We start from the raw sequence: 25,240 nt of genomic DNA on the forward strand, positions 1-25,240 counted from the left end.
CTTTGGAATGGGATCTCATCCTGACTGCCTGAACTAAATCTTGGTACAGGGTCTTTGATAAAACCTTAGAAGGAAAGCAGGGTGTGTAACCTTTAACAGAGGCTGCACAGAAACTCAGATGACCTCTCTTCTTTGCTTTATGTCCTTGTCCCAGGACGGTAGACAAAGTGGAATGCTCAGCCTTCAAACCACTGTTCCATAGAGAAAACAAAAAAAAGGTCTCAGATAAGGTAGTGTAGGAGCCAAATAGAATTCACTTATTATGTATCACAGACAATATGATATTTGATTTAAAAAATAAACAATCTAATAAATACAAAAATATTTTGTGCAGGACGAAAAGGAGGAAAAGATCATGGTACACGAAAGTAGGGAAATAACAAAATAAATTGAAAACAAGGAAAGGAAGAGATGGGTATCCTCATTTATATGGAACAGCATCTATAAGACCTTCTTGGAAACATCACTTAATGAAGATATGAAGGGATTAATAAAAATAAAAAGTATGTAATAGAAAAACTATGGTAAAATAATTAAATAAACCTATCTCATTTAAATATAGAACTAAGTTTAGACCGCTCTGGAATTAGAATTACAGAACAATGTACATATTATAAATCTTGACAATAAAAAAATAATACAGAAGTAAAATTATAGGAGGAAAAAAGGAGAAGAGAGAGACATAATAGGACAGCTAATTTCCTCCTTTGAAATGGTAAGAAGCCAAATGATATTGAGGAAAACAAATAAGTGGCTAAATATAAACCATATAAATATATAACCATATAACAAAAAATATAAATGAAGTTATGGTTGAACACAATGCATTCAGATATCATTTTATGTCATAATTTTAACTTCAGAGGAATCTTTAAGATAAAAAAATATCTTGTGAGGTGAGTAAGCATGTGAAGTTCAGCCGTCTTTTATCATTCATTTTAAGTTCTTTATCTCCTGCTTAATTAAGTGTATTTTAACATTAAAAATAGCATTTACTTATTTGTTAAAATAGTATAAAAGAACTTAGCGTAACTATAAGGCCATTTAACATATCTCTTGCTTCATCTATGTTCTATTATGGTAACAATGATGGTCCTCTCATGAAAACAGCAGTTATTTCTGGATGGTGTGATTTTGGGGGTGATTTTCTATTCCTTTGTATTTTTTCTACTGCTTAATTAATTTACAATGAGCACGATTAGCATCTACACACACATACATACAATTCCAGTATTCGGTGTGTTTTGAGGTTATACTGACAATTCATTTACTAGTTTTAGCTCAAGCCCAAGCCAGGCTAAGGGACTTAAATATGAGAAGACCTCTCCGCAGGGGAATTTCTGCCCAGCAAACAAATATGGTGAAGCTGTACATGTGACATGTCCCCTCTGTCTTTACCCATCCATAAAGCAGGCAGCATGGTGGGGAGTCGTTCCTTTCTGCTGTTTTTGAGACAAAGGAAACACTCCCAGTCAATACAGGATACTTACAGAAGATACAGCACAATGGGGTCACGCTCCAGTATACCTACTTCATCTCTCTTGGTATATATATTACATTAAGAACTGGAAATATGGATACAGATGCTTCCCTAGTTGATAGAGGTGTGCTGGCCTAAGTGGGAAAATGGAGGGAAACAGGTTCCATAAACAAGATCCCAAGGAACTGCTTCAAAAAAGGTCTGGCTTGGGGTCTTTTCCATAACTCCAATCAGGTAAGATTGGCAAAGTGGAAATGTCCACTTAAGTCTGTATAAATAAGGAGATATCATAAATATATATATAGAATATTCAGGAATATAGGATGTGAGAGGGGAAGAAGGTAACATGTTGGACCTGAACACAAATGCCATGGAATCCCACGTAATTGGTTTTCTGTAAAATTCCATATAATCTACCTGGACAATTCTTTGCCCATCCCAGACTTCCTGTATGCTGAGATAATGAAATCTCTTTCCCAGGCCTCTTTCCTAAACTTCACACCCATATATATTCAACTTCTTACTGCCTATACTGTTCCAAATTCAGTATGTAAGAAAAAAATCAAACATATCTGGTCACAACTTGTTCTTTCTTCTCATTCATTCAACAACTTGTCTTTTGAATATTCACGATGTGCCAGGCACAGTGGTAGAGGCTGGAAATGAAGACATACGTACAATATATCCCAACATCCAGGAAGTTCAGGTTTGATGGAGAAGACTGAGAAATGCAAATGAGTACAATGCAAACATGATGACAGATAAGGCTACAAGGCTCATCTTATCCAGGTGTGTGTTGTGAGGAGGAAATAGATTGGTGGTCAGGAAAGTCACAGAGGATACAACACGTGAGCGTTCTCAAAGAAAAAGCAGGAGAGCACCTGAGCAGCTTGGCAATTCCTCCCTCCACCACGGATCTAGCTTCTTCATTCAGTCTGGCCCCTGACTCTCTGTGCAGTGGCTTTCCAGGTCAGCACTGGCCCCAGAAACTGCCTCCATGGTTACACCTCTTCCATCAAGGACACACTGAAGATTGTTCACTTAGTGGTAGGTCCCTGTCTGCTCTATATTGCAGTGGTTTTCTGGAGGCCACCTGGTCTCTTAGTAAGAACACCCAGAACTTGAAGGAAAGAAATACTAGCCTAAGTGTTTCCTGCTCCTTTGATCAGAAGATTCATAGTCTTTGGGCAATCATTTAACCTCTCTGAAACCCACCTACTCATCTGTGAAAGGCTAACTATTATAATACTAGTGCTTACCTCAAGGGAGGGTATAAATATCAAATGAGACGAGAGAAAAGCGGGCCTAGCACAGCACCAATATTAATCATCTTTGTTAGGTTTTGAGGAAGATGAAGTATGACTTCTATTCAACCCCTGTAAATGCTAATCATGTAAGGAGAATGTAAAGCTTTTGGCACTTTGTCAAATATATAACTATAAATTTCAATTGGATTCGGTATTTATACCGCTCCTAGCATCTCTTAGCTTCCAATCCGGCCTGGTTTTCATTCCAGCCGTTTATTAGCCTTGGACAAGTTATTTATCCTCTTTCAATTTCCTGTTGGGTAACATGGGGATAATTAAACATACCTCAGAGGGATGTTGTGAGCACCATTTGAAGTAAGGAATGGAAGACACGACGTAGCGATGCTTTCACACGCAAAGTTGTAACCTACAGGAGAGGTCCTTCTTCGAGAACCTAGAGGCCGGGAAGGACCCCGGGAAAGGGAAGCCAGCCTGGGATGCAGCACGCAGAAGGCGGATGCGTCTCCTCTGGGCTGGGAGGCGGCGTCGCGGGAGGTACCGGCCCAGGGCCCCAGTAGGGGGCGCCGACGCGCCGCACTGCAGCATCCTGGCGGCAGAGCGGCGGCCCCGGCCGGTCTGAGCTCGCGTCCTGCCGCAGTCCCTCGGCCGCTAGTCTGGGCGAGCGCGAGCGCAGAGACCCCCACCGGCCCGTCAGCACTTGCAGCCGCCGCCGCCGCCGCCGCCGCGGCTCCCACTGGCGATCGCAGCCGCGGGAACGCGAGCCCCAGGCTGGGCTGCGCAGCGTGGGAGGGCTTCGCGGGGACCGATTCCGAACTTGCAGGGACCGCGTCTCTCCCGGGCCTGGAGAGTGTGAACAGGTGAGTGTCACGCACGTGCCCAGGTGGCTCTTATGGAACGACTTCCTGCACACCCTTGGGACTCCCGCCCCCGCCCCCCAAGGACGCGTGGCCTCTGGATCCGTCGTCCTGGTCGCCGGGTCTTCCCGGGGCGGCTTTGGGGTTCGCTGAGAGGGGAGATGTGAGCGCCGGCGCCCAGGGCTTGACAGCGCCCTCCGAGCTGAGACTGAGAATGCCCTTTTCATTTAGGCTGCATTTGCTCTCCAGGTTGAGAGCAAGTGACCTGCAGTCCCCATGGGCTTGTTGATCGTTCTAGGATACCTGTTGCTCTGGAGCAAAGCTATACCCGAGGTTGGGGGGGGGGGGGGGTCTTGCACAATTATCCTCGTCGCTGTGGGTGCTGCGTTGCAAGATGAGGGAGAATTCCTGGTAGCGGGAGAAGGAAAACTTGATTTCAGAGCTAAAGAAGAGGATCTCATTCCTAAGACCAGAGTCCGCTTGCCTAAACAGCTGTGCTTTATTTTGATGATAGATACAGAAGTTAGAAAAACTATTACCTTATAAAGATGCTTGGTCCCCCCTACCCCACCCCATCCCCAAAGAGGAAGTAGAAGGCAAGGACCTTGATAATAATAGTCTTGGGAATGATTTATTATTAATGAAACCTTTCTTGAAATAAATAAAACCAGGTTATTGGTGATCTAAATGTCACAGGTTTGACAGACTGGAAGCTCCTGGAAGGTGGCCACTTTTGTTTGTATGTGCTTAGCATAATTGTGGAATGATCAACAAATGTATTAATAATAGCATAGGATTTGGAGGCTAGCTTCTTTTTCTTCTTTCTAAGCCTTCTTTTAGTTCCTTTATGTTTAGGGGGAAAATCACTCTACCTTTAGTCTCCTAAATATCTAGGTGTGATTTTAGCTTTAGGAGTGATAGAAACTCAGAAGTTTTTTTGTCCTAGTAAAGCACTGTCCACAGAAAAAGGAAATGGCAACTTCTAGACCCTGCCAGTATATTTCTATACAACAACATTAAGACAAACGTTTTTAGGTCCATGTCATGGAAGGTCTGGAATTATAAATTATTTTGAACATCAGAAGTTGGCAAAAGATCACTTAATACACCAATTTACACATTTGTCTTTGTTTTATATTTTTGTCAAATGTAACTTTTCACATTTTTATGTGAAAACCAAAATGTTGAAACATACATGTCAGTTTGCATCTTCTTTAAGTGATCTTCCTAAATAATAGGTTGATAGTCAGCAGCTGTATCCTTATAAGTGAAAAAAATCAACCTACACAATTTTTTGTGTGCAATTCCTATATCTCTGAGGTCATTTGGGAGTTAATGAAGTATTTGACTTATATATTTTTTAGAAATCACATTTGATGACTACTTTCATGTGATGTATAAATAAGATAGATAATTACTTAGAATTTATGTGCATGGAAATGAACAGTTTTGCATGAAATAACAAATCATTGTTTATACAGACCCTTGCTTGGTCTGTGTTTCAAAGAAATGCTTGCCATTCTTATGTAGAATTTATACAGTTATATATCTGCAGATATTATGCTTTTGTGATGCTTCTGTGATGAAGCACTGAACTTTAAACATAAGGCTTTTCCTTAATGAATGCATATAAAATGACAAATAAGGAAATTCTTTTATCTTTAGCCAAAAGTATGGGCTTAGACACATTGCAGATGTTAAAGCTTCTGGTTTTTTGTGCTGTTATTAATGATTACAGAGAAATTTTGTTTGTTATTGGGGATGAAGTAAACAATAGCTAATGTTAATGTTGACCTTTTTATCCCTCAGAGGAAGCTCTGGTCCTTTGGAAATCAGCAAATACAAACTTTGTTGGGTGCAAGGCTAGGATGCATGATGAAGAAGGCAATTACACTCTCATGCCGTCGTAGAAATACTTTTCCAGAAGGAGTTTCACTTCTTTCTTTCTCTTGAGAAGCTCTTTTGAAAAGTTGTAGATGACAAAATGCTGCCAGGAGCAGTTTACACGTTTAGGTAACCGATTTGTGTTGCAAAAATATCTTTGCAGACTGACAGAGTGGATGAAATGAATGAATCACTAACGTGATTAAGTTTAACAAGGATGAAAGTTAAGTCATGTTTAAGTTTAAGACACTGATTGCAGGAGTTCCGAATGAAGGAGTCTGCAGTTCTTGTGAAAGATGTGAATCTTGCTGACAGTGGCTGTACAACCACAGTGCCGGATACAGAATTGGGAGAATCTCAGTGAACTTTTGCGAGGTCGGCTTGTCAAGTCATGTCGCAAGTAGTGGATGGATGGAAGGCCATGTTTTTAGTGATGAAATGGCAAGTGCCAGCAAAGTGCATGTGGCGAAGAGAGAAGGCAAGAGTCAGACAAAAAAACAAACAAGACCATGCATCTTATGAAGAACAAGGGAAGATGCCAGGTCTCATTTTCCTAGAAAATAGTCACCTAGGATGGAGCAGAGGGTCCTAATAGTTGCTGGGTTGCTTGAAAGGTTCTGAGTAAATGTAAACAAAAAGTTGACTTTCTGTCCATTGACCATCTCTGACCCCAGGTATTTGAAAGTGTTCAGTCGGACACAAGATGGTTGTCTGATCTCAAGGAAGGATTCCTGACATGGCTAGAAGATTCCTTTGGTTGACCCCAAGGCTCTTTCCAACTTTACATTTCCATGGTACCAAGAACCTAGGTGTCATTCCGAAAGCACCCATCTATATAAAATGTACTTACATTGTATATAATATCATTTCCTAAGGGTTAGGATGGTACCATAAACTAATTTACTTAAGATTGTCTTAGAAAAGGAATCAGAAGTTGAGGAATGGCATTTCTCTTTTGTGTGCCAATGGTATTGTGCCCAGAAATATATAAAAATATTAACTGGATATTATATATCAGTTCCTGGAACATGTGTATCTGTCACATGACTCAATCATGTGATCTAGTGTGAACTGAGCTAAAACTTAACCTTGAAGTGCAAATTCAATAATTACAACAGGATTGACTAATATGAATGTATATTATTCAGCCCTAAGGAAAATAAAAGAGTTCCAAATGTGATTCCCCCATTATGTGGATTGTGTCTTGGGTATTTATAGACACATGGTAAATACACGTATTCACACACATCAAGTATTTGTTATCAGTTATTGACCAAAAAACAATGCCTTCATTAAAAATGTCTCAGGTTATGCTATTGTGTCTGAAAATGTATATGTTTTAGAACCAAAGAGATCTAAATTCAGGTCTTGAATCTATCGTTTATTAGTTGACTAGTTTGCAGTCAGTTGCTATAGCCCTCTCACAGGATTGCGATGGAGATCACAATGGAAAATGCTGATAAAGTGAACGGTAGCTGGTATGTAGGAAATGCTTAATAAACACTAAGCCCTCTCTCCAGTCGCTTATGAATTCCCAAATCTCTTTTTTTCAAGGATTGCAGATTTACAATGATATGGTGAATCCAAAGGCGGGAACTGAAAAGATTTTCTCAGCTCTTTAGTTGGAACGACAGTGAGTTATCTACCAACACCCAGCATGGCTAAAAGTGCAGAGGTCAAACTGGCAATATTTGGGAGAGCAGGTGTGGGCAAGTCAGGTAAGTTTTTTGATGTGGTTGTTGCTGTGTCTATGCACGCGCACGAACGCGTGTGTCTGTGATACTGCCTCCTGAGATTGGACAGGAGGGTGGTCGGCATTTCTCGTAGTCTCATGTGTTGCTCTTTTAGGTGAAGTCTCTTTCTCTTTATCTAGAACTTTCATTTTGTGTAACAAGTTTTATGTACTTTTTTGCTTATTTATGATGAAGTAGCTCGGCTGATAATACACAAGGCAAGGGAGGTATCACAGGTCGTGGTATTCTGAGGAAAGGTATAAAACCTCCAAAGAAATCAGATTGAGGAAATGAAAAAGTACGTATTTTCTCTTCTTTCTCTGTACAAGATCGGGAGGGGCAATTTTATATCTCATTCATCTTGATATTTGCAGCAACCAGCCCAATGTGAAGCATGTGTTGGATGCTAAACACATGCTTGTTGAATGAATATATCTTTTCAAGAAACAGAACTGCATTACTATCCGACACTTTTAAAATGGGGAAAAAGGGGCGCCTGGGTGGCTCAGTCGGTTAAGCGGCCGACTTCGGCTCAGGTTATGATCTCGCGGTCCGTGTGTTCGAGCCCTGCGTCGGGCTCTGTGCTGACAGCTCAGAGCCTGGATCCTGTTTAGGATTCTGTGTCTCCCTCTCTCTGACCCTCCCCTGTTCATGCTCTGTCTCTCCCTGTCTCAAAAATAAATAAAAAACGTTTAAAAAAAATAAATAAAATAAAATGGGGGAAAAAATTTAGAATGCATGACCTCAAGCAAGACAGCTATCACCACCAGTGCCTCTGGAGTGAATTTAAATGATCGTATTGTGGCTTACACTAGTAATTCAGAGACTTTTTTTTTTTTATTCCTTACATGAGAAAAGACTTAGACCTTTAAGATTCAGGGTGAAATGGTGGATGTGAAAAGGCATCTAATCCAATTTGAAAATGTATCTCAGATTTCATAATTAAAGAACAATGCTGAAGTAGATGTTGCTAAAATGTAAAGGCAACATGGCTTTTCAGATCATGCTGTCTTGATCTCTTACTGGAGGAAAGAACCATAATTGACTTTGCACACGGAGCTCTTGGTTTTCAGGAAATGACTCCAACAGATATCTAGTAGGAGCATATTTGTAGAGGGAGAGCCATTTGGGTTGTCCAATACAATAGGTAATCCACATAATCTTAAATAAACAAACATAAATAGCTTTTAATTCTGTGACCAGTCTCCCTTTCCTAACTGGCTCTCTGGTTTAATTTCAGCAGTAAATCTTCCCTATTCTAAGTCTTTCTCTCTCTTTCTTTTTCTTTTAATTTTTTAAGAGTGCTCTTTTCTGCCATCACCCTTTCTTCTTGCTGCTGACTTTTGCCTCTGGCAGAAACCAAGCAAAGAAAATAGATAGTTGGCAAGGCTTAAAAACTGCCAGCCTTCACAAGATTGAAGATAGTTGAACTCCTCCCCATTAATCTCCTCAGTGTTTTCCGATGGCGTGAGAACCTAATTTCCGTAGCTGGTAGAAAGCTCTGGAGAATGAGGAAGCTGTTCCAGTGAGTGGAGGATGAAGGGAAGGCAGTCTGTGGGAAGGCGAGAGCTGCCAACAATAGCTTGCCTAAGTCCTTCGTGAGTGAAGGGTCTAGGCCTGGGGCTGCCTATTTATTACTCATTCATTCAAAACTTACTAGAGGCAGTAAAAGAAGGGAAGTTTTAGAACTTTTATTTATCAAAATAAACTCCACATGGTTGGAAAAGTTAAGCAAAAAATTAAAATTTGGTTGAGAAACTAGCTTGCTGTATGTGTAGCCATCCCCTTCTCATCTATACTGTCTGAGGGCAAGCACTGGACATCTTTCTTTCTTCTTTCTTTCACCCCTCATTCATTGCTTAAAACATGGCAATCTTCCACTGCAATCATGCTTCCGAAACTGCTTTTGCTAAGGTCACCACTAATCAATAGCCACCAAATCTAATGAACATTTCCCGGTTCTGGTCTTCTTAGAACTCTTCCTGCCATTCAACACAACCACTTATTCTTTCCTAAAACTCCTTCTGTCTCAGGCTGTCGTGACCTCACACTTCTTGGGTTTCGTTCTACCTCTTCATTGTCCCTAACCAACTGCCTTCCTAGGCTGCTCTTCATGAGCCCGCCTCTCAGAAACCTCACGGTCCTGCGTCCCCACCTCTTATCTTCTTGCTCCATACATTCTCCCTAGAGGCAATTCCTCACCCGCATAGTTGAAGATAACACCTGCACACACAATCCAAATTCTGCTGACCTTGGTTTTATTTTATGTCAAGTGCAGAAGCTGGACTTGTTCACTAAGTTCCTTTCTAACTCTAAAGTCCTGTGATTCTTAATGCATGTTCTTTGAACTGGTTTCTCCATCCACCTTGTATACATTCTGCCATTTGTATTTATTTTCATGTAGGTGAAAATGAGAGTGATAGACTTACATGCCTTAAACAATTGCCCTTTTGTCTGTCATCTATACACAGTGTTTCCCTATTTCAACATTTAGACTGTTTTTCCTGGGACCTGGTAACCACATATCACATTTAAAAGGTGGTACTAATTTGACTTGTGCATGGGAGACAGTACTGAGACCTTTTCTCACAGTTCAGTGAAAACAGTTACAGAGTGCTTTGTATCCATCAACTCTGGAATCTGACTGTAGCAATGTTAAACTCACGTTTATTCTAATTTTTTGGTAACGTGAATGTCTGATGTCTCTGCCTACTTGTTGTACCACATGGTCACTTTTCTATTATAGTCTGTATCATTCTTATAAGTTGTTTTTTAAGTCTGTAAGATGTTATGCCTGCTAGAATGTCACAGCAGCTCTTCATTTTCTCAGATGCCTCCCCACAAATGGTCATGATCTTCCCATGGGCTCAATGATCTGTTTCTCTCCAGACACCCAGCAGGGGAAGGATTCTTAGGGGAGCCAGCTTGCGATCTTGGAAGGGTAGAAATAGAGCATCTCTGATTTGACTTGGGTCTGTGTTCATTGCATCAGAGGCTTCAAGTCTTACCTGTACTATCTACTTCTCCCCATACTCACTACCAAGTTAGAATTTGGGATAAGCAAGACATGTTGTCTACTTGCTAATCGACAAGTCAGGTTTGACTTCCAATTCTATACTTTATCATCAGGGTGAACATGGCAACTTTGGCAAGTTAAGTCCCTCAACTATAAAAAGGATATAATAGTGCCAATCTCAAAGAGTCATTGTTAGGATTGAATGAGTCATTACATGCAAATCTTTTAGAACAGCACCTGGCACATAGTAAGTGCTCCAGTATTAGCTTATAATATTATAGCTTTTCGAGGCATACTGATTTTAATTTGTTAAGTTTTCTAGAGAAAACATACTGTCGAAGATGCATTTACATTCAAGTGTGTATTTTGGTTTTCAGTAAAAGTCGGAAAGCGTATAAGACAGGAACTCTATGTTGCTACTCTGCACACCCTACACACACACACACACACACACACACACACACACACACACACACAACTTCTTTGTCTCTTTCTCTTTTTTTAATGTTTATTTATTCTTGAAAGAGAGGGAGAAAGCATGCAAGTGGGGGAGGGGCAGAGAGAGACAGAGGATCCAGAAGTGACTCTGTCACTAACAGCAGCAAGCATGTTGTGGGGCTGGACTCAGGAGCCATGAGATCATGACCTGAGCTGAAGTTGGATGCTTAACCCACTGAGCCACCCGGATGCCGGTGTCTCTTTCTCTTGAATTCAAAGTCTGGCTAATGTCAGTTACAGTTTGACTACTGGTGATCATAACTCTACTTCTTGTGTCTTATATCTTGGAAGAACAGCCAAAAATATGTTTGTGTCATCAGTAAATTTACACCTTAAATTTGAAAGTACTTCTGGTATGTGGTAGGCAGCTTCCTAAGCCCAGGTAGTAGATAGGCCCTCTATGGTTAAAACAGAATTTGACCTTAACCAGAACTTTTTGGTTGACAGTTTGACCGTAGAAGTATTAGCACAGGCAAAATTTAGTAATTTGTTAATTACTAAGGAGAACTGATAAAACGTGAGGAGTGTGTGTGTGTGTGTGTGTGTGTGTGTGTGTGTATTTTTATATACAGAGTATATACATGCTCTGGTATTGGGAGGATTCTTTTCTCTTCCGTCTGATTTTACCTTGCAGTTCTGAGAGCTTGCTTGCTGGTTCACCATGGTGAGCACTGTGGGGGATGATGCAGATGGCAGAGGGTCCTTTTCCCAGCCCATTGTATCTTCTCTTACCCCAGCAGGGTAGACATGCCCCTTCACTGGCTGAGGGTAGAGCTCTAATAACATGGCATGTGGGACATAGATTTCTTCACTTGTGTGTGTCAGCCTATAATTTGATGGGCTCCGAGTGATCAAAGCAGTAATGGCTGCCATAAAACCTAGAATGCACACCATATTTACTTAAATGCTTCCTGGATTCATATTATTCAAATTCATAGTAAGTGTGGGAGGAGCTGAGAGAAAAACAACAAAAATTTTAAATTTAGTTTCACAGTTGACATTCTCATTTTAGAATTGAAATATTGTGTGCCGTAGCTAAATATATTTCCTGAAAGGGCTAGCCTCAAATTGAGTAATGCTATCCTCTAATTCAAAAGCCACTTGGGGTACTCATCCGTGAAGGCTTAAGTTCGGAGATTCAGATTGCTGGGCTATAAATTGAGTGCTAAACACAAACGAGCTTGTGATATATTTTTCCTTGGCACAAAGAGAAGTGATCTATTTTTCCCTCTTTTTCCTTGTTTCCTTGTTCTTGTTTGCTCCTGTCTGTCTCTCAATTATAAAAAAAATTTTCGAAAAACTTTTTTCATTTTATTTTTCAGTGGGGCAAGGACAATTCTGATTTTAAATATGACTCTTCCAGAAAGTACCAAATACCGCTTTAACATAATATGTATGCTTTACGGCTGGGGTATGTTCATGAGATTTCACATGCGTTAAATGAAAACAGCAATATCAATAGCATCTTGGCTAGGTCAGTTTCCTTATGCTATAGAACCTACCTTTTGCATTTTAGAACCTTTTCTCTGTATGTAGCTATAATGCCAGTTCGTTCCCTTCATTCATACTTAATGGTGTAGTATGATGCTTTTTGAACGTTGTGCTCAAAGTACTTTTAAAAGAAGAAAGGGTGCCTGGGTGGCTGTCAGTTAAGCATCTGACTTGGGCTCAGGTCATTATCTTACACTTCGTGGATTCAAGCCTCGTATCAGGCTCTGTGCTGACAGCTCAGAGCCTGGAGCCTGCTTTGGATTTTGTGTCTCCCTCTCTCTCTGCCCTTCCCCTGCTCGTGCTCTCTCTCCGTCTCTCAAAAATGAATAAACATTTAAAAAAAATAAAAAATAAATAAAAGAGGAAGAGAAAGATCTGGGCGATTTGGAGTATGTAAGCATCTCATGACAATCATGTAATTATTTTGCGTGCTTTATAAATTACACAAAATATATGCAAAATTCAATGTTGCTCCATAATATATCCATGTTTGTTTGAATATAAAAATGATACCCCCCACCAAACAGTGACCAAAGTGGACTCCCTGGGAGGATAGAGCAAGTTGATCTGTGGCTTCAATAACACGTAAGCTCCAGGTCCAATATGAAAACCACAAGTCTAGGAAATGACCTCGGCTGTGCATGTCACATGAAAGTGAGCGACCACTGAGAATGGTCTTGTCCCACATTTTTTACTTATTTAAGTTCTCAACCAGCTCTTCAAGTTCTTGGTCACTCTTGTTTTAAAATTGTATAATCTTGATGGTAAATTTTCTTTAAAAATTTGTCTAAAGAAGAAGAGGGACAGATTATGTTTCGGGTTGGTGCAAACACAAGTGTGTGTACATGAACACTAGACACAAGGGTATATACGTGTGTGTGTGCATGTGCATACCAAAAAGCCTTTCCTAGGTGGTTCTTGAATTTGAAAGATTGCCAGAAATGAGGTCCATTGGTTCCTTGTTTAGTTGGTGGTTAGAGAAATAATTGTTTTTTATTTTATCTTATAATTTTTTTAACATGAAATTTATTGTCAAATTGGTTTCCATGCAACGCCCAGTGCTCATCCCAACAGGTGCCCTCCTCAATGTCCATCACCCACCCTCCCTTCCTTCCCACCCCTGAAATAAGTGTTTTTTAAAGGACTGGGCCCACAGGAGGAAGTTGGCATTGAGACAAGTTTGGATGAGGCTAGAAAACTAGCTGTTTTCCTGCCATGAATGTAATCATATGGTTACCTTGGCTTTCAAGCATTTATACTTCCTTTATTTGCAAAGATAGAAAAGCGAGAAGAGACAATCAGCCTAGATGAGTTGATTTTCATTTGTTTCTTCCACCCCAAGAGGAACAAAAGGGTATTTTCAAATCCCAGGTGTATACCTGTTGGATATGTGTAAAAGTCATACCTCTGTGCAAGCTGTAAGTCACGATGACCTTTATTGTACACCCAGAAAGAAAAAGCAAGGATGAGGAGTGGTGAGGGCTTAGAAAAAGAAAAGAAAAGAAAACATGAAAAGGAAAGAAAAAAATTAAAAGCAAAATCGGTTGTTAACGGGTGGGTGGCTAAACATGTTGTAGGTTGGCAATGACCAATTCTTAGACTTTTCCTAAGGAAAATATAATTAGGCAAGAAACAATACTGGCAAAACAAAACAAAATAAAAAAATCAAGACCTGGTTTTCAAAGCCAAAAGGGCATATCTCTGTCCTTTCTTTTTTCTATTGGAATATATTATTAAAATTTGGGTATCCTTTATTTTTAACTGACAGGTAATTTACTCATCAAAATAGTTTCCTGTAGTTAACTGTCAGTTGTTGTTTGGTTCCATTTTTGTTTTCTTGGCAACTGACAAGGACTAACTTTAAGGAAAGGGAGTGAAGAAAATTGTAAATCATCCATGTAATTCCCCTTTTTATTCCTGGTATTTCTCCAACTTATGGGTTTAGGGAAATCAGCCAAATTTTCAAAGTGGTACTGTCCTTGAAGCCAAAATTCCAGTGCAAACGCATCTCTGTTGCTACAGCTGCCTTTGAAAATTGATGTGGTTTCAGAAAAACAGCCATAATTTCTTCCATCCCATTAAAAATGAAAGCAGTTACATTATAGAGACAGAGCAGTCTGAAAAGGTAATTTCAGCATGGAGTAAGCAAATACGTAAAGCTCCTGTATATACATATGAGAGAGAGGTTGTTACATAGATCACCCAACTTCTTGGTGCACAGCCAAGTCTAGAGTCCCTAGTTTATGACTCTTGCAAGTTTGCAAATAAATGTGTTCATTTGGTATCACACCATTCTTTTCCACATTCTTTGGAACACCTTATGTTCGGAAATGAGATGATTGTTAGGATTTTATGAAATGAACCTTGTTAAAACCTGGTGAATTTTGTGTTTATAAGAAACTTTCAGTTATCAATAAATAACCAGTGCATAGCAAAGCCTTCTGGGACTCCTGGGTGTGTTACCAATCAGTATGGCCACCTGTAAGATTCTTAACAATCGTATATGTAAGAAAGTTCCTCTGTAATATAGTATTTCGTTTCTTATAGCATTGGATCAAGTGTAAGAAAACTGATGAGTCATCCTCTGCTAAAGAATAAATTTCTCATTGTTATCAAAAGAATATTTTACACTATGTCCTGTCAATATGATCTAATTATTTTTATTTTTTTTAAATTTTTTTTTAACGTTTATTTATTTTTGAGACAGAGAGAGACAGAGCATGAACAGGGGAGGGGCAGAGAGAGAGGGAGACACAGAATCTGAAATGGGCACCAGGCTCTGAGCTGTCAGCACAGAACCCGACGCGGGGCTCGAACTTACAGACCGTGATATCATGACCTGAGCCGAAGTCGGACGCTTAACGGACTGAGCCACCCAGGCACCCCTGATCTAATTATTTTTAAAAAGGCACTCAAACTCTACTGACTGAAAGGATTGGGTTTAAACTTCAGCTTCATCCTGCTCATGTCTTTTATTATTCATCTGTCAAATGAAATATACATTTGCTTGCTTATTGATTGATTGATATAACAAGGCAGGTAGGATAGGCTTTGAAGGTACTTTGAAAAATCACAAGTGTGATCTGAATTTGGTCTTAATCCAATGATGCTCTTGTTATCAAAGTCCATGCAGTTCTTCCTCTATGATCCTTAACATTTCTGTTTGGACAAGCAGTATGGTGAATTCTCTAGCTGTCCATTGCTGGAGGCCACACGAACATGCTCCATTCAGCAGTTGACTGTTAATGTTTCTCCACCAACTACATAACATTACAGACTATTCAGATATAGCAGTTTCTATGCCTTAAGTAACTTGCCCTTTCAAATATGTGAAATGAGTAAGTACTGAGTTGAGATTTTTTAAAGATCGGTATGTAAGAAGTCAAGATGGGAGGAGAGCTTAAGAAAATAATTCAGACTTATGCCTTATTGGAGAAGGAAGCATAACATGTTATAGAATTTTTTTTGATGATTGAATCTTATCCTTATTAAAGGATAAAAGTTTAAATATTTTGGTAGAAAGGTTTCTCAAATAATATATAAATATATGTATCTCCATATTTCCTTTTAATCTTAAAGTATATTTTTACTCATTCATTCAGTCATTCATCCAGTAAACATCTGTTGAGTCAACTTTGTGTTCTAGAGTATTTGTACATGGTATAGGATACATCTACATTCCCAAAAGGGAGAACAGTAGATATATCTGCTCATCATTATATCCCTAGACCCTCACACAGTATTTGACACAGACTGGATCCTCAATAAAATGAACAAATTGAGTTAGACTACGTGTTCTATACATGGTTTATAATTTTACTGAAAGGCATATGTTTTAATGGTCTCCTTGTTATAACCAAAGTAGTTTCTTAACCTGCACTTGAAAATCTCCAGTGATAGGAACTCAGTATGATTGGACGTAGACTATTTTTCCCTTGGACAGCTGTCAGTCAGTGTTCCAGAGAAACAGAACCAATAGGACAAGAGCATACACATACACCCATACACCATTTATGTATGTATGTATGTATGTATGTATGTATGTTGGCAAGACTGAAATCTGTAGAGCAAGCTAGCAGGCTGGAAACTCAGGCAGGAGTTAATGTTGCAGTCTTGTGGCAGAATTTCTTTCACCCTGGAAGCCTTGGTTTTTGCACTAATGGCCTTCCAGTAATTGAATGAGGCCCACCCACGTTATTAAAGCTAATCTCCTTAAGGTCAACTGACTGTAGATGTTAACCACATCTACGAAATACCTTCACAGTTACTCCTAAGGTAATGTTTGATTAAATAACTGGGCACTGCTTTGGGCCAGCCAAATTGGCACATGAAACTATCACAACAGCTCTTCCTGTTTGTTACTTTACCTTTGGAGCCAAAAGGGGTTCATTAGCTTCTACTTGTTGACTTTAAGCTTACTCTCAGAGTGACAGGAGACATTTTAAATCCCTCTTCCATCTGACAGCCCTTAACACATTTGCAGATAACTAGCATGCCTGGACCCATGCTGGCTTTTCTCTTCCACAGTTCCTCTTAGTTCCTTCATTTGCCCTACAGAGTGTGGCTTCTAATCCCAGCACCATACCAGCGGTTCCACTTGATCTGTGCACTCCAGAAAGTGTGGGGGCTGGAAGCGAATGCAGACATGTCAGATGTGGGACCTCCAGGCCAGATCAGAGCAGGACTGTGAATCTGTGACTGCCTACCCTGCTTTTGCTAAGACATCCTAGGTCATTTGTTGCTTTCCGCGTGACAGTGGATGTAGTGTTGGCTCATGGGGACATTACTGCAAATGAAGTTGCCTTTTTAAAAAATATGTGCTGTTGCTGAGTGAAATCTTCCCAAACCTATAGTTTGCGTATGGTTAACCCAGGTGTAGAAGTTTATTTTCATCCTCTTAAATATGGTTTTGTTAGATTTAATCTATTCTGGCCTGTCGGGAGAATTTGAGTCTAGTATATGTATCATTCTTCTCTATTTTCTGTCATCTAGAAATATGTTGGTCTTGGAACATTATGGGCCCTTGCTGCTCTGCTTGAATCATAGAATTTTCCACTTTGGTATTATTTAGCTCATTGAAATGATTGAGAATCCCAGGGAGTTCTTTGGATAATTTACAGCCAGTAAAGAAAAACAAAGATATGGGGACATTACCAGCATATCACATTATTTCCATGTTCATTAAATGAATTCTGTTAAGATTTGCCTTAAAAAGGGTGATCTGGGAGGAAGTCTTACAGTGATGATCCCTCATTTAGTATTTTGTTTAGCATTTCTTATTTCTGTCTCACATTCTTAAGATTCAAGGTACATAGCTCTATAAAGTGCATACCAGTGATCAATTTTTATTGGTCCAGATATCTATTCGATACAGAAAGTTGTTTTTCAGAGACCCATCCAGGATCTGTATGTACATTTCTGTACTGAAGTGGCTGAATTTATGTGCTTCGGGACTGCTGCTGCAAATCACAACTGAGTTTGGGAAGAGATTTTCTTCACTGGATTATACCAGTAGATATCAAACTTTAGCCTACCCCAGAATCACAGGGAGAGCTTGTTAACACACATGTTTCAGGACCCCATCCTCACAGGTTCTGGTTCGGTGGTCTGTAGTAGAGCCAGAGAATTTGTATTTCTGATTTCTAACACGTTCCCACATGATGCTAATGATGCTGGTCTGGGGACCACATTTTGGGAACCATTGTATTAAGTTTGCTAAGGACTTAATTTCCATTTGAAATAGGTGCTTTCAGCTTTGCAAATGCACATAGCTCTTCTCCAACAGCCTGTAAGAAACACTGAGTGTCAGGCATTGTGATGAGTACTGGTGATACAATGGTAAATAAGACAGATAGGCTGTCTGCCCTCATGAGGCTAACATCTATATTGGAGTGGATTAAGTGAGCCAAAAATACTCTATGGGGCAGAGCAAATGTGAGGTTTTTCTGAGGTTCCTTACAATTCAAATTTTTCACTCCCATGGTCTGGTAACTTTTGTTAAAAAAAAAATGTATGTCTTAACAACTGCAACATGCTGGGCTTTGGTTTTAAGATGAGATGTTTGGCAATGGTAGGTGTGGATTGAGCTAAATAAACTGCAGTGTTAAGTGTCTGAGAATTAAACGTTTAACCTAAGACCATGGTACCAAATTTTCTACTGAGAGAAACTAAGCAGACCACATAGGAATTGAACCCATAACTTTGAACTTTTAATTAACACCAAGCTCCACTTTATCAAGTTAAGGCTAATATAGAACCAAATTAAAGAAAGGAAGTTGTTCTTTTGGAACAATGATTTGGAAAAATGATTTTAAATTGCTCTTTTGTGTTGTCATATATAGAACTTATGCATGGTGTGTAGACAGAACTGTAGTATTGAGAAAAGTTCATAAGTTTCCACTGTTGGGGGGTAAAAAGATATCTTTTTCTCAATGATGCATTTCCTGGTTTTAAAAATACATGAAAAAGGTCTCTTTTGTTTTATGTGACTGGGCAGTAATTTAAGAGGCGAGGCCAAAAATTTAAAAAGCAAGAATAAAAAATTGTGAATATTTATTTGTCTGAAAAGTATTTGACTTTTTTGTGCATTAAGAATCCCATAAATTACAACTAAATCTAACAACTGAGCCAGCTTCCTAGTCATTTGGCAACACTTGTTGACTTAGAGGTTTTAAAGGAAGACTCAACCACGCATGGTAGTATGAGTAATGGTTATCTGTTCCAATGTCTGGGACATTTTTCCATTCAAGATATTTTATATCTTGAATTTATTTTTCTACACTGTCCCAAAAGAGGTGAAATCAGGAGCATAGCAACCATGAGTCTGAATATCCTTGAGTCTTCCAATTTAACCCATGATTTCTTATGTCTCTCATTTACCAATTTACAAATGTTTATGACATTACTGTTATGTTCCCAACTCTTCTACTGTCTCTATTCTCCCATCAATAATGTCAATATTTGTGGGGGAAGTCCAGAGAACTATATTATTGGCCTTTTTTTAAGGGACCTTGGTGTTTTGTTGGACATTTATGACTTACAATTAGAAATCACCTAGTGATAGTTTATGTTCCAGCAGGATGATTGATTTTTACAAATTTGTATCTTGAAATATTTTTTAAAAAATTGCCAGAGTTACCAAACAGTACAGAGAGTCCTTGTGTACTCATCACCTAGCTTTTCCCAGTGATAACATTTTACATAACCACAATACATTGTCAAAACCAAGAAATTAACATGGACACAATATCAGTTGCATGGCATGGATACAACTAGGTTATAGATCTTAAAATGATTGATATTTGACTCAATTCAGGCTCAGGACCCATTTGGAAAGACAATTGGGAAGGATATCGAAGGAGAGCCTTTGAGAAAGGACAGAGCTCTTCATGAGTTTTCAAAAGGTGAAATCTGATAAATTACTTATTATCAGAAATGTATACATTGAATATGTACAATTTAGCAAGTAGGTCATACATAAGATGTTCTAGCAGTTTAGTTTAGGCCATAAATGCTGTAGGAATTGAGGAGAGTAAGAGAAATCAGTGGGAAATACTTGGGGAGGCCTTGAGGGAGGCAGTGACACTAAAATCCTGTCAGTTCAGTGGGATTTTTATGGTGAGGAACGGAACAACTTCCCTCTTGTTTCTTATCTTTCAAAATTATGATGTTTTCCTCATACCAGTTCACATATGTCATCAATGTTGGGGAAAGGACAACAAAGTGAAAAAAGAGAGATAGGAACTGAATGAAAGCTGGGAAGGGAGAAGAGCTTTCGAAATCTTGCTGATTCCGTCCCAGGAAAGGTCCTTTTAAAGGTGCCTGGAACTAGCTCAGCAGTCCTCATTTCCCTTTAGCGCCAGGAACACAGGCTTGGAGCCCAAAAGATCATTTACTAACTGTATGTAGGGTTGGCTTCTTAACTTTGGAGAGCCCCAGTTTCCTCTTCAGTGAAATGCAAATGATAATAACCATCTTATCTGAAAGCTGTTGTGCACCAAAAACAAATGAGATGTAATTGTTGTGCCCAGAATTCGTGATCCCCAAAGACCACCAGGGAGCCGAGTCTGATGCAAAAGCAAAAAAGCCTTTATTCGAGCTAGCTCGAGCTCAATCCCCTACCTGCATAGACGCAGCGGTGAGATACCGGGGAGAGAGAGCGAGTTTCAAAAGGACAAAGGTTTTATTGGGGCCTAGGGGCAGTTGGTGAGGTAATGGCTGTGGTGGCCTCAGCCGTTTTGCTGGGGAAGGGTCCGAGTCCTGTTAGGCGGGGTCAAGGTGAAGGACACAGAACAAGATGGAGTCGGCCGGCGTAGCCCCGCCCTTTCAATAATAATAGTCAGCAATCCGAGTAACTAGCTAATGCTTCTAGCGTTGATTATAGGCCAACCACTGTTACAGGACACAACACACTCCAACCCAAATAATTATCACAGCACCTCGATAAATTTGGCCCAATTATTATCCCTTCTTTACAGACAGGGAGTTTGAGTTCCCAAAGAGGAAGTAACTTGCACAGGGTCCTACAGTTAGTGACTGGATTCCGGCAGAGCTAGGATTCAAACCCAGCAGTTGGCCTCCACTGTCTGTCCTTCTATCCACAGTACTCTGAAAATTTTTAACAAAACACCAGGCACAAGGCTAGAAATACTCCACAAGTGTTATCTTCCTCTCTCTCCCCTTGTCTTCTCTTCCTCATTACTTAGGAATACTCATTTGGTTTAATCAGTATCTATGAAAAGTACTTTACTTCACTAGATCCATTACTAGAGAAAAATGAGGAACCAGGAGAGAGAAGATGGTGATTAACTAAGAGATCTTATAGCCTTATATTATATTTTTATTCAGTTGGACTTTAAAAATAATATTTCTATCCCAAACTCTGCCTATGATTTCATGCTAAAACCTCTTATTTGGCTTTTGAGGCCCCACAGTATGTGAAGGAGGTGTTAAGGGAGGAAGATGGAAAGTGTAAAGAAAGACGGATGAGCCTAACATTGAATATGTGAAAAATGTGAAGTGTGTTAAATATCCTCAGTGGGAAGGGAGGATACATTAATAATTTGACCTGGAAGAGCCCCAGAAGCAAAACTCAGAAGCTATTTAAAAACGTGAAAGTCCTAGCATGTCAAAATTAAGGAAAATATATAGTCAACTCAAAGTTTTTAAATGATGTTATGTGTTAAAAATACTGGATTGCAGAGATTTTCTTCATTATTTATCACAATAGGAGAGTGGTTTTTTTCTTCTTCACTGAAATACAAGATGTTCTTGTGAACCAAATAGCTGGAAGAATCAGGCTCCTACACAGGGCAAAATGCCAAGAGGCTTCAAACATTTTTATGAGGGCAGATCGGGTAGGATTGGATCCCATCAGATAACTCGAGATCCTTTATCTAGATTGTGAATAATTCATGATTAATTATTGCTGAGATGTCTAAGTTAATAAATATTGTTCAAGTCTGTGACACTGCTTATAAATTCAAGGAACCACTATCATTTATTGTTGCCAATTATTTTTGATCCCATAATTAATTATTCAAAACTACATTATGGTGGTGCTATTTTGGATGAATAATTGGCATAAACAGCTGTGATGTCAAAATGGAAATTTTACATATAGTTTTTTCAGGTAATTGTTTCAGATTCAGTAAAAAGGAGGTTTTGTTCAGTACAAATTAAGAAATTCTCAAACCAGCCATCATGAGAAAACATGAGCTTTTGTAAATATGTTTTATTTAAGGTATCATGAAGCAGGAGTTTTTAAAATTATCTTTTATTTATGCAATATTGCATTGCCATAGTTAGTAAGTAAACACTTCTATCTTGTTTGATCCCCTACAGAATATTCAATATAGACTCCCAAATTCCTTACTCTGTCTGCTCAGTCAAGTTTATTGTAAGTCCAATGCATGTTGTGTAGAGTTCTGATACAATATACAGTATTAATATGTTTATATATAACATGTGATGGTTTGAATGACCCAAAATTTACTGTGATTTTATGACAGTGACAGGGTTGTGTTTTACTGAGGAACAAATGCAAAAATAAAGAAATAAATTTCCAAGAACTATCAAGTTTATTTTAATCTTAGAGTGCTTTTTCTATAAAGATGTATTGATAAAGGTGGAAACAAAACTGAATTTGTCAAACAAAGTTGAATTTGTCAAACTGAACTTTAAAGATACTGGACTAGCCATTCAGTTAAATTAGATAATTTTCAAATCTCCACTGTTATTTGATGAATGTGCATATGAGCATGTATGTATATGTGTACGTGTGTGTGTTCACTAAGAGTATTACTCCAAAAAACTCAAAACCTAAACCCTCTATGAACATTAGTGTTTTCTAGGTTTGAAACGTATGGAAAATGTTGAGATGCTAATGTGCTTAATATTTAGTTTCTACTTAGTCTCGTGTAGCTTTTTCCTCCATATGTGGCAAACGCTAGTCTAGAATATGGCAATATGAGAAAAACATGGACTCTCTCTACTCTAGGAAAGAGAGCTGCAGACAGAATAGAAAGATAGAAATGGAACACAGTTGACATATTGGGGCATACAGAAACAAAACCAAACAAAGAACCCACTCATGGTCCTTTCAGTAAAAATTCATCAGGATGCCATCACCAAATGGAAACATTAGATAAAATATATTAACTATACAAACAGTAACAACTCTGTTATTTTAAAACATTTATTTGCATTGGAAAAAGACTACCACATATTGCCACCCAGAGCCTCACCTGTAGCTGGTTTGTATGAGGTAGTTAATGAGATTTGAGACTTTGGAACTGGTGAGATTAACATGAGATTTGGGACCATGAAGAGATACTGTAATGGACTGAGAATATTGAGGACCTTAGGATGGAGTGGATATATTTGCATATGGGACTCCCCTAGGGGGCTGAGAGAGGAATGCAGTGGCAGAATACTGACCCCCAAAGATGCCCATGCCCTAATCTCAAGAAGCTGTGAATATATTACTTTACATGGCAGAGGGGACATTGCAGATATGATTGAGATTATGAACCTTGACATGAGGAGATTGTTCTAGATTGTCCAAGTGAGCCCAGCCTAATCACATGATTCGTAAAAATTGAAGAACCTTTCCAGGCTGAGGTCAGAGGCTGAGGCCGGTGGAGATGTGACTAAGAAGGAATGGTCACAGAGGTGTAATGGTGCTGGCTTTGAGAACAGAGAAAGGGGACCATTGGCTAAAAAATGTGGGTCAACTCTGGAAACTGGAAAGGTGGGGAAATGGATTCTCTCTTAGAGCCTCCAGAGACACCCTGATGATGGTGTCAAACTTCTAACCTACAGAAGTGCAAGACAGTAAATTTGTGTTGTTGAGCACTAAATGTGTGATAATTTGGATTCTTAAGCATGAAAATCGAGGCTCCTAGAAGCTATGGCTGCATACAGTGAGAGACCACTCTTCTACACAGAAGAAGTTCTCTGAGTCTGTGTCTACATTTTCCCCCTTACCCTGAAATTCAAAATAGGCTGTGAAAACTCAAGAATGGAGTCCAAATAAGACTTGGGGGAGACCAAATGGGTGGAGATGACCAAAATCCTGAAGAACCAAAGCTAGTCAGTTTCCAGGTTCAGGGGATCATGTTGAATGATCATTTGAGCGAGGCATGGCCTGAGTGGGCTTGAGTCTTGCACCCCTCTTTGGAAAGAATGGGGGTGCCTTTGAGAACTATACATGTAGGAGAGGAACTACATGTAGTTCAATCATTGAATCCATGTGGATCTATCAATGGAAGCATCCTTACAAAGGGAGAAGATAGTATAATGTAGAGCAAAGAAAACAGAGCCAGAGGCTGTTAACTAAAGAGAACTGGGACACCACATATGGAGACCCAGGCCAAGTGATATCCTCTTAGACAAGGCAGTTTGGGATCTTTAGGCATCTTTGTTTTCTAGGGGCCCTAGATGGCCTGGTCATTCTGAGGGCAGACACCTAAAGGAAGCAAAGCTGGGAACACAGGATAAAAACCAGTCTCCTTGATAAAGGTTGCTCAGCACTTGAGTTGGGCTAGATCATGCCCTGGGTAACAGGGCTTTCTCTCTGCATTGCCCACCCCCACATGCACACATGCTGAAGACAGATGGACTGCAGTGTGCCTCAGTCTGTATAGTCAGGAATTTATAAGGTGCAGGGCTCACATTCCTCAGATGACTTAAATTAGCTTTATGAGAACATTCTGTTGTCTAGCTTTGAGGGCCCATAAACGGTAAATAGTAAAATTAGCTTACTTCATACAACACCAGGCATTTTACGAAGTACTTTATTTATATCTCATTTAATAACTCACCATAACACGATTTAAGTCTTGTTCTAAGCCCTGCCTTCCTGATGAGGAAATCGAGGCTCTGAGAGGTTTAACAACTTGCCCAAGGTGTAGATGTAGTGAATCTCAGAGGCAGGACTGAAACCCAGGTGTGCTGACCTCAAATGCTAGCTGTTTTCTGTTCTGGGCCTGCTCAGACTGTGCTCGTCAAGAATAGTTCTGTTTCAGCAATCTAGTAGTATCGGTCATAGAATGCAAATATCTCCCCACTGGTTCACATTTAACTCTTGGTGATTATGAACTTCTCATGGGTCTCCAATAGAGGCTGCATTTTATGATACCTTGCTAATAACTGTAATAATTTTACAGCCCAGTAGCCAGACTTCTTGGATGCAAACCCTGGCTGCACTGCTTCCTGGCTGCACTGGAAGGTGAGCTACAGAATGCAGGCATTTTGGCATGTTGTGATCAGCGCAAGAGCCCCAGCACCCAGTTTCATACACTGGAGGTGCTCAGTAAATATTTGCAGAATGAAAGACTGCTTAGTTGCCATTGCACGTATTAGGCGAACGTGATAACTGCTACACTGTGGACTTGCTGTCCATTGCATGTATTAAGGGGAATAATCTGTGAACATTCTTAGATCGGTGCCTGACAACTATTAAATGCTCAGTCAGTGTTAGCAGTTGTTATTGTACATGAGGCTGAAACCCTTGA

The 25,240-nt window shown here is 39.5% G+C and overlaps 1 protein-coding gene across 1 annotated transcript in view; it reads left to right on the top strand.

Moving 5' to 3' along the window:
- The first annotated feature begins 3,351 nt into the window (after nucleotides 1–3,351).
- The window catches only part of RERG (RAS like estrogen regulated growth inhibitor), a 116,476-nt gene continuing 94,587 nt past the window's right edge, over nucleotides 3,352–25,240 (top strand). The window contains exons 1-2 of the mRNA XM_019452078.2: nucleotides 3,352–3,605; nucleotides 7,041–7,204. Of these exons, the coding sequence (XP_019307623.1) occupies nucleotides 7,144–7,204 (61 nt within the window). The 5' untranslated portion in view covers nucleotides 3,352–3,605; nucleotides 7,041–7,143. The remainder of the gene's footprint in view (nucleotides 3,606–7,040; nucleotides 7,205–25,240) is intronic.

Source organism: Panthera pardus, unplaced genomic scaffold (genome assembly GCF_024362965.1).
Source record: "Panthera pardus isolate Hobbes unplaced genomic scaffold, ASM2436296v1 HiC_scaffold_6, whole genome shotgun sequence".
NCBI classification, from domain to species: Eukaryota; Metazoa; Chordata; class Mammalia; order Carnivora; family Felidae; genus Panthera; species Panthera pardus.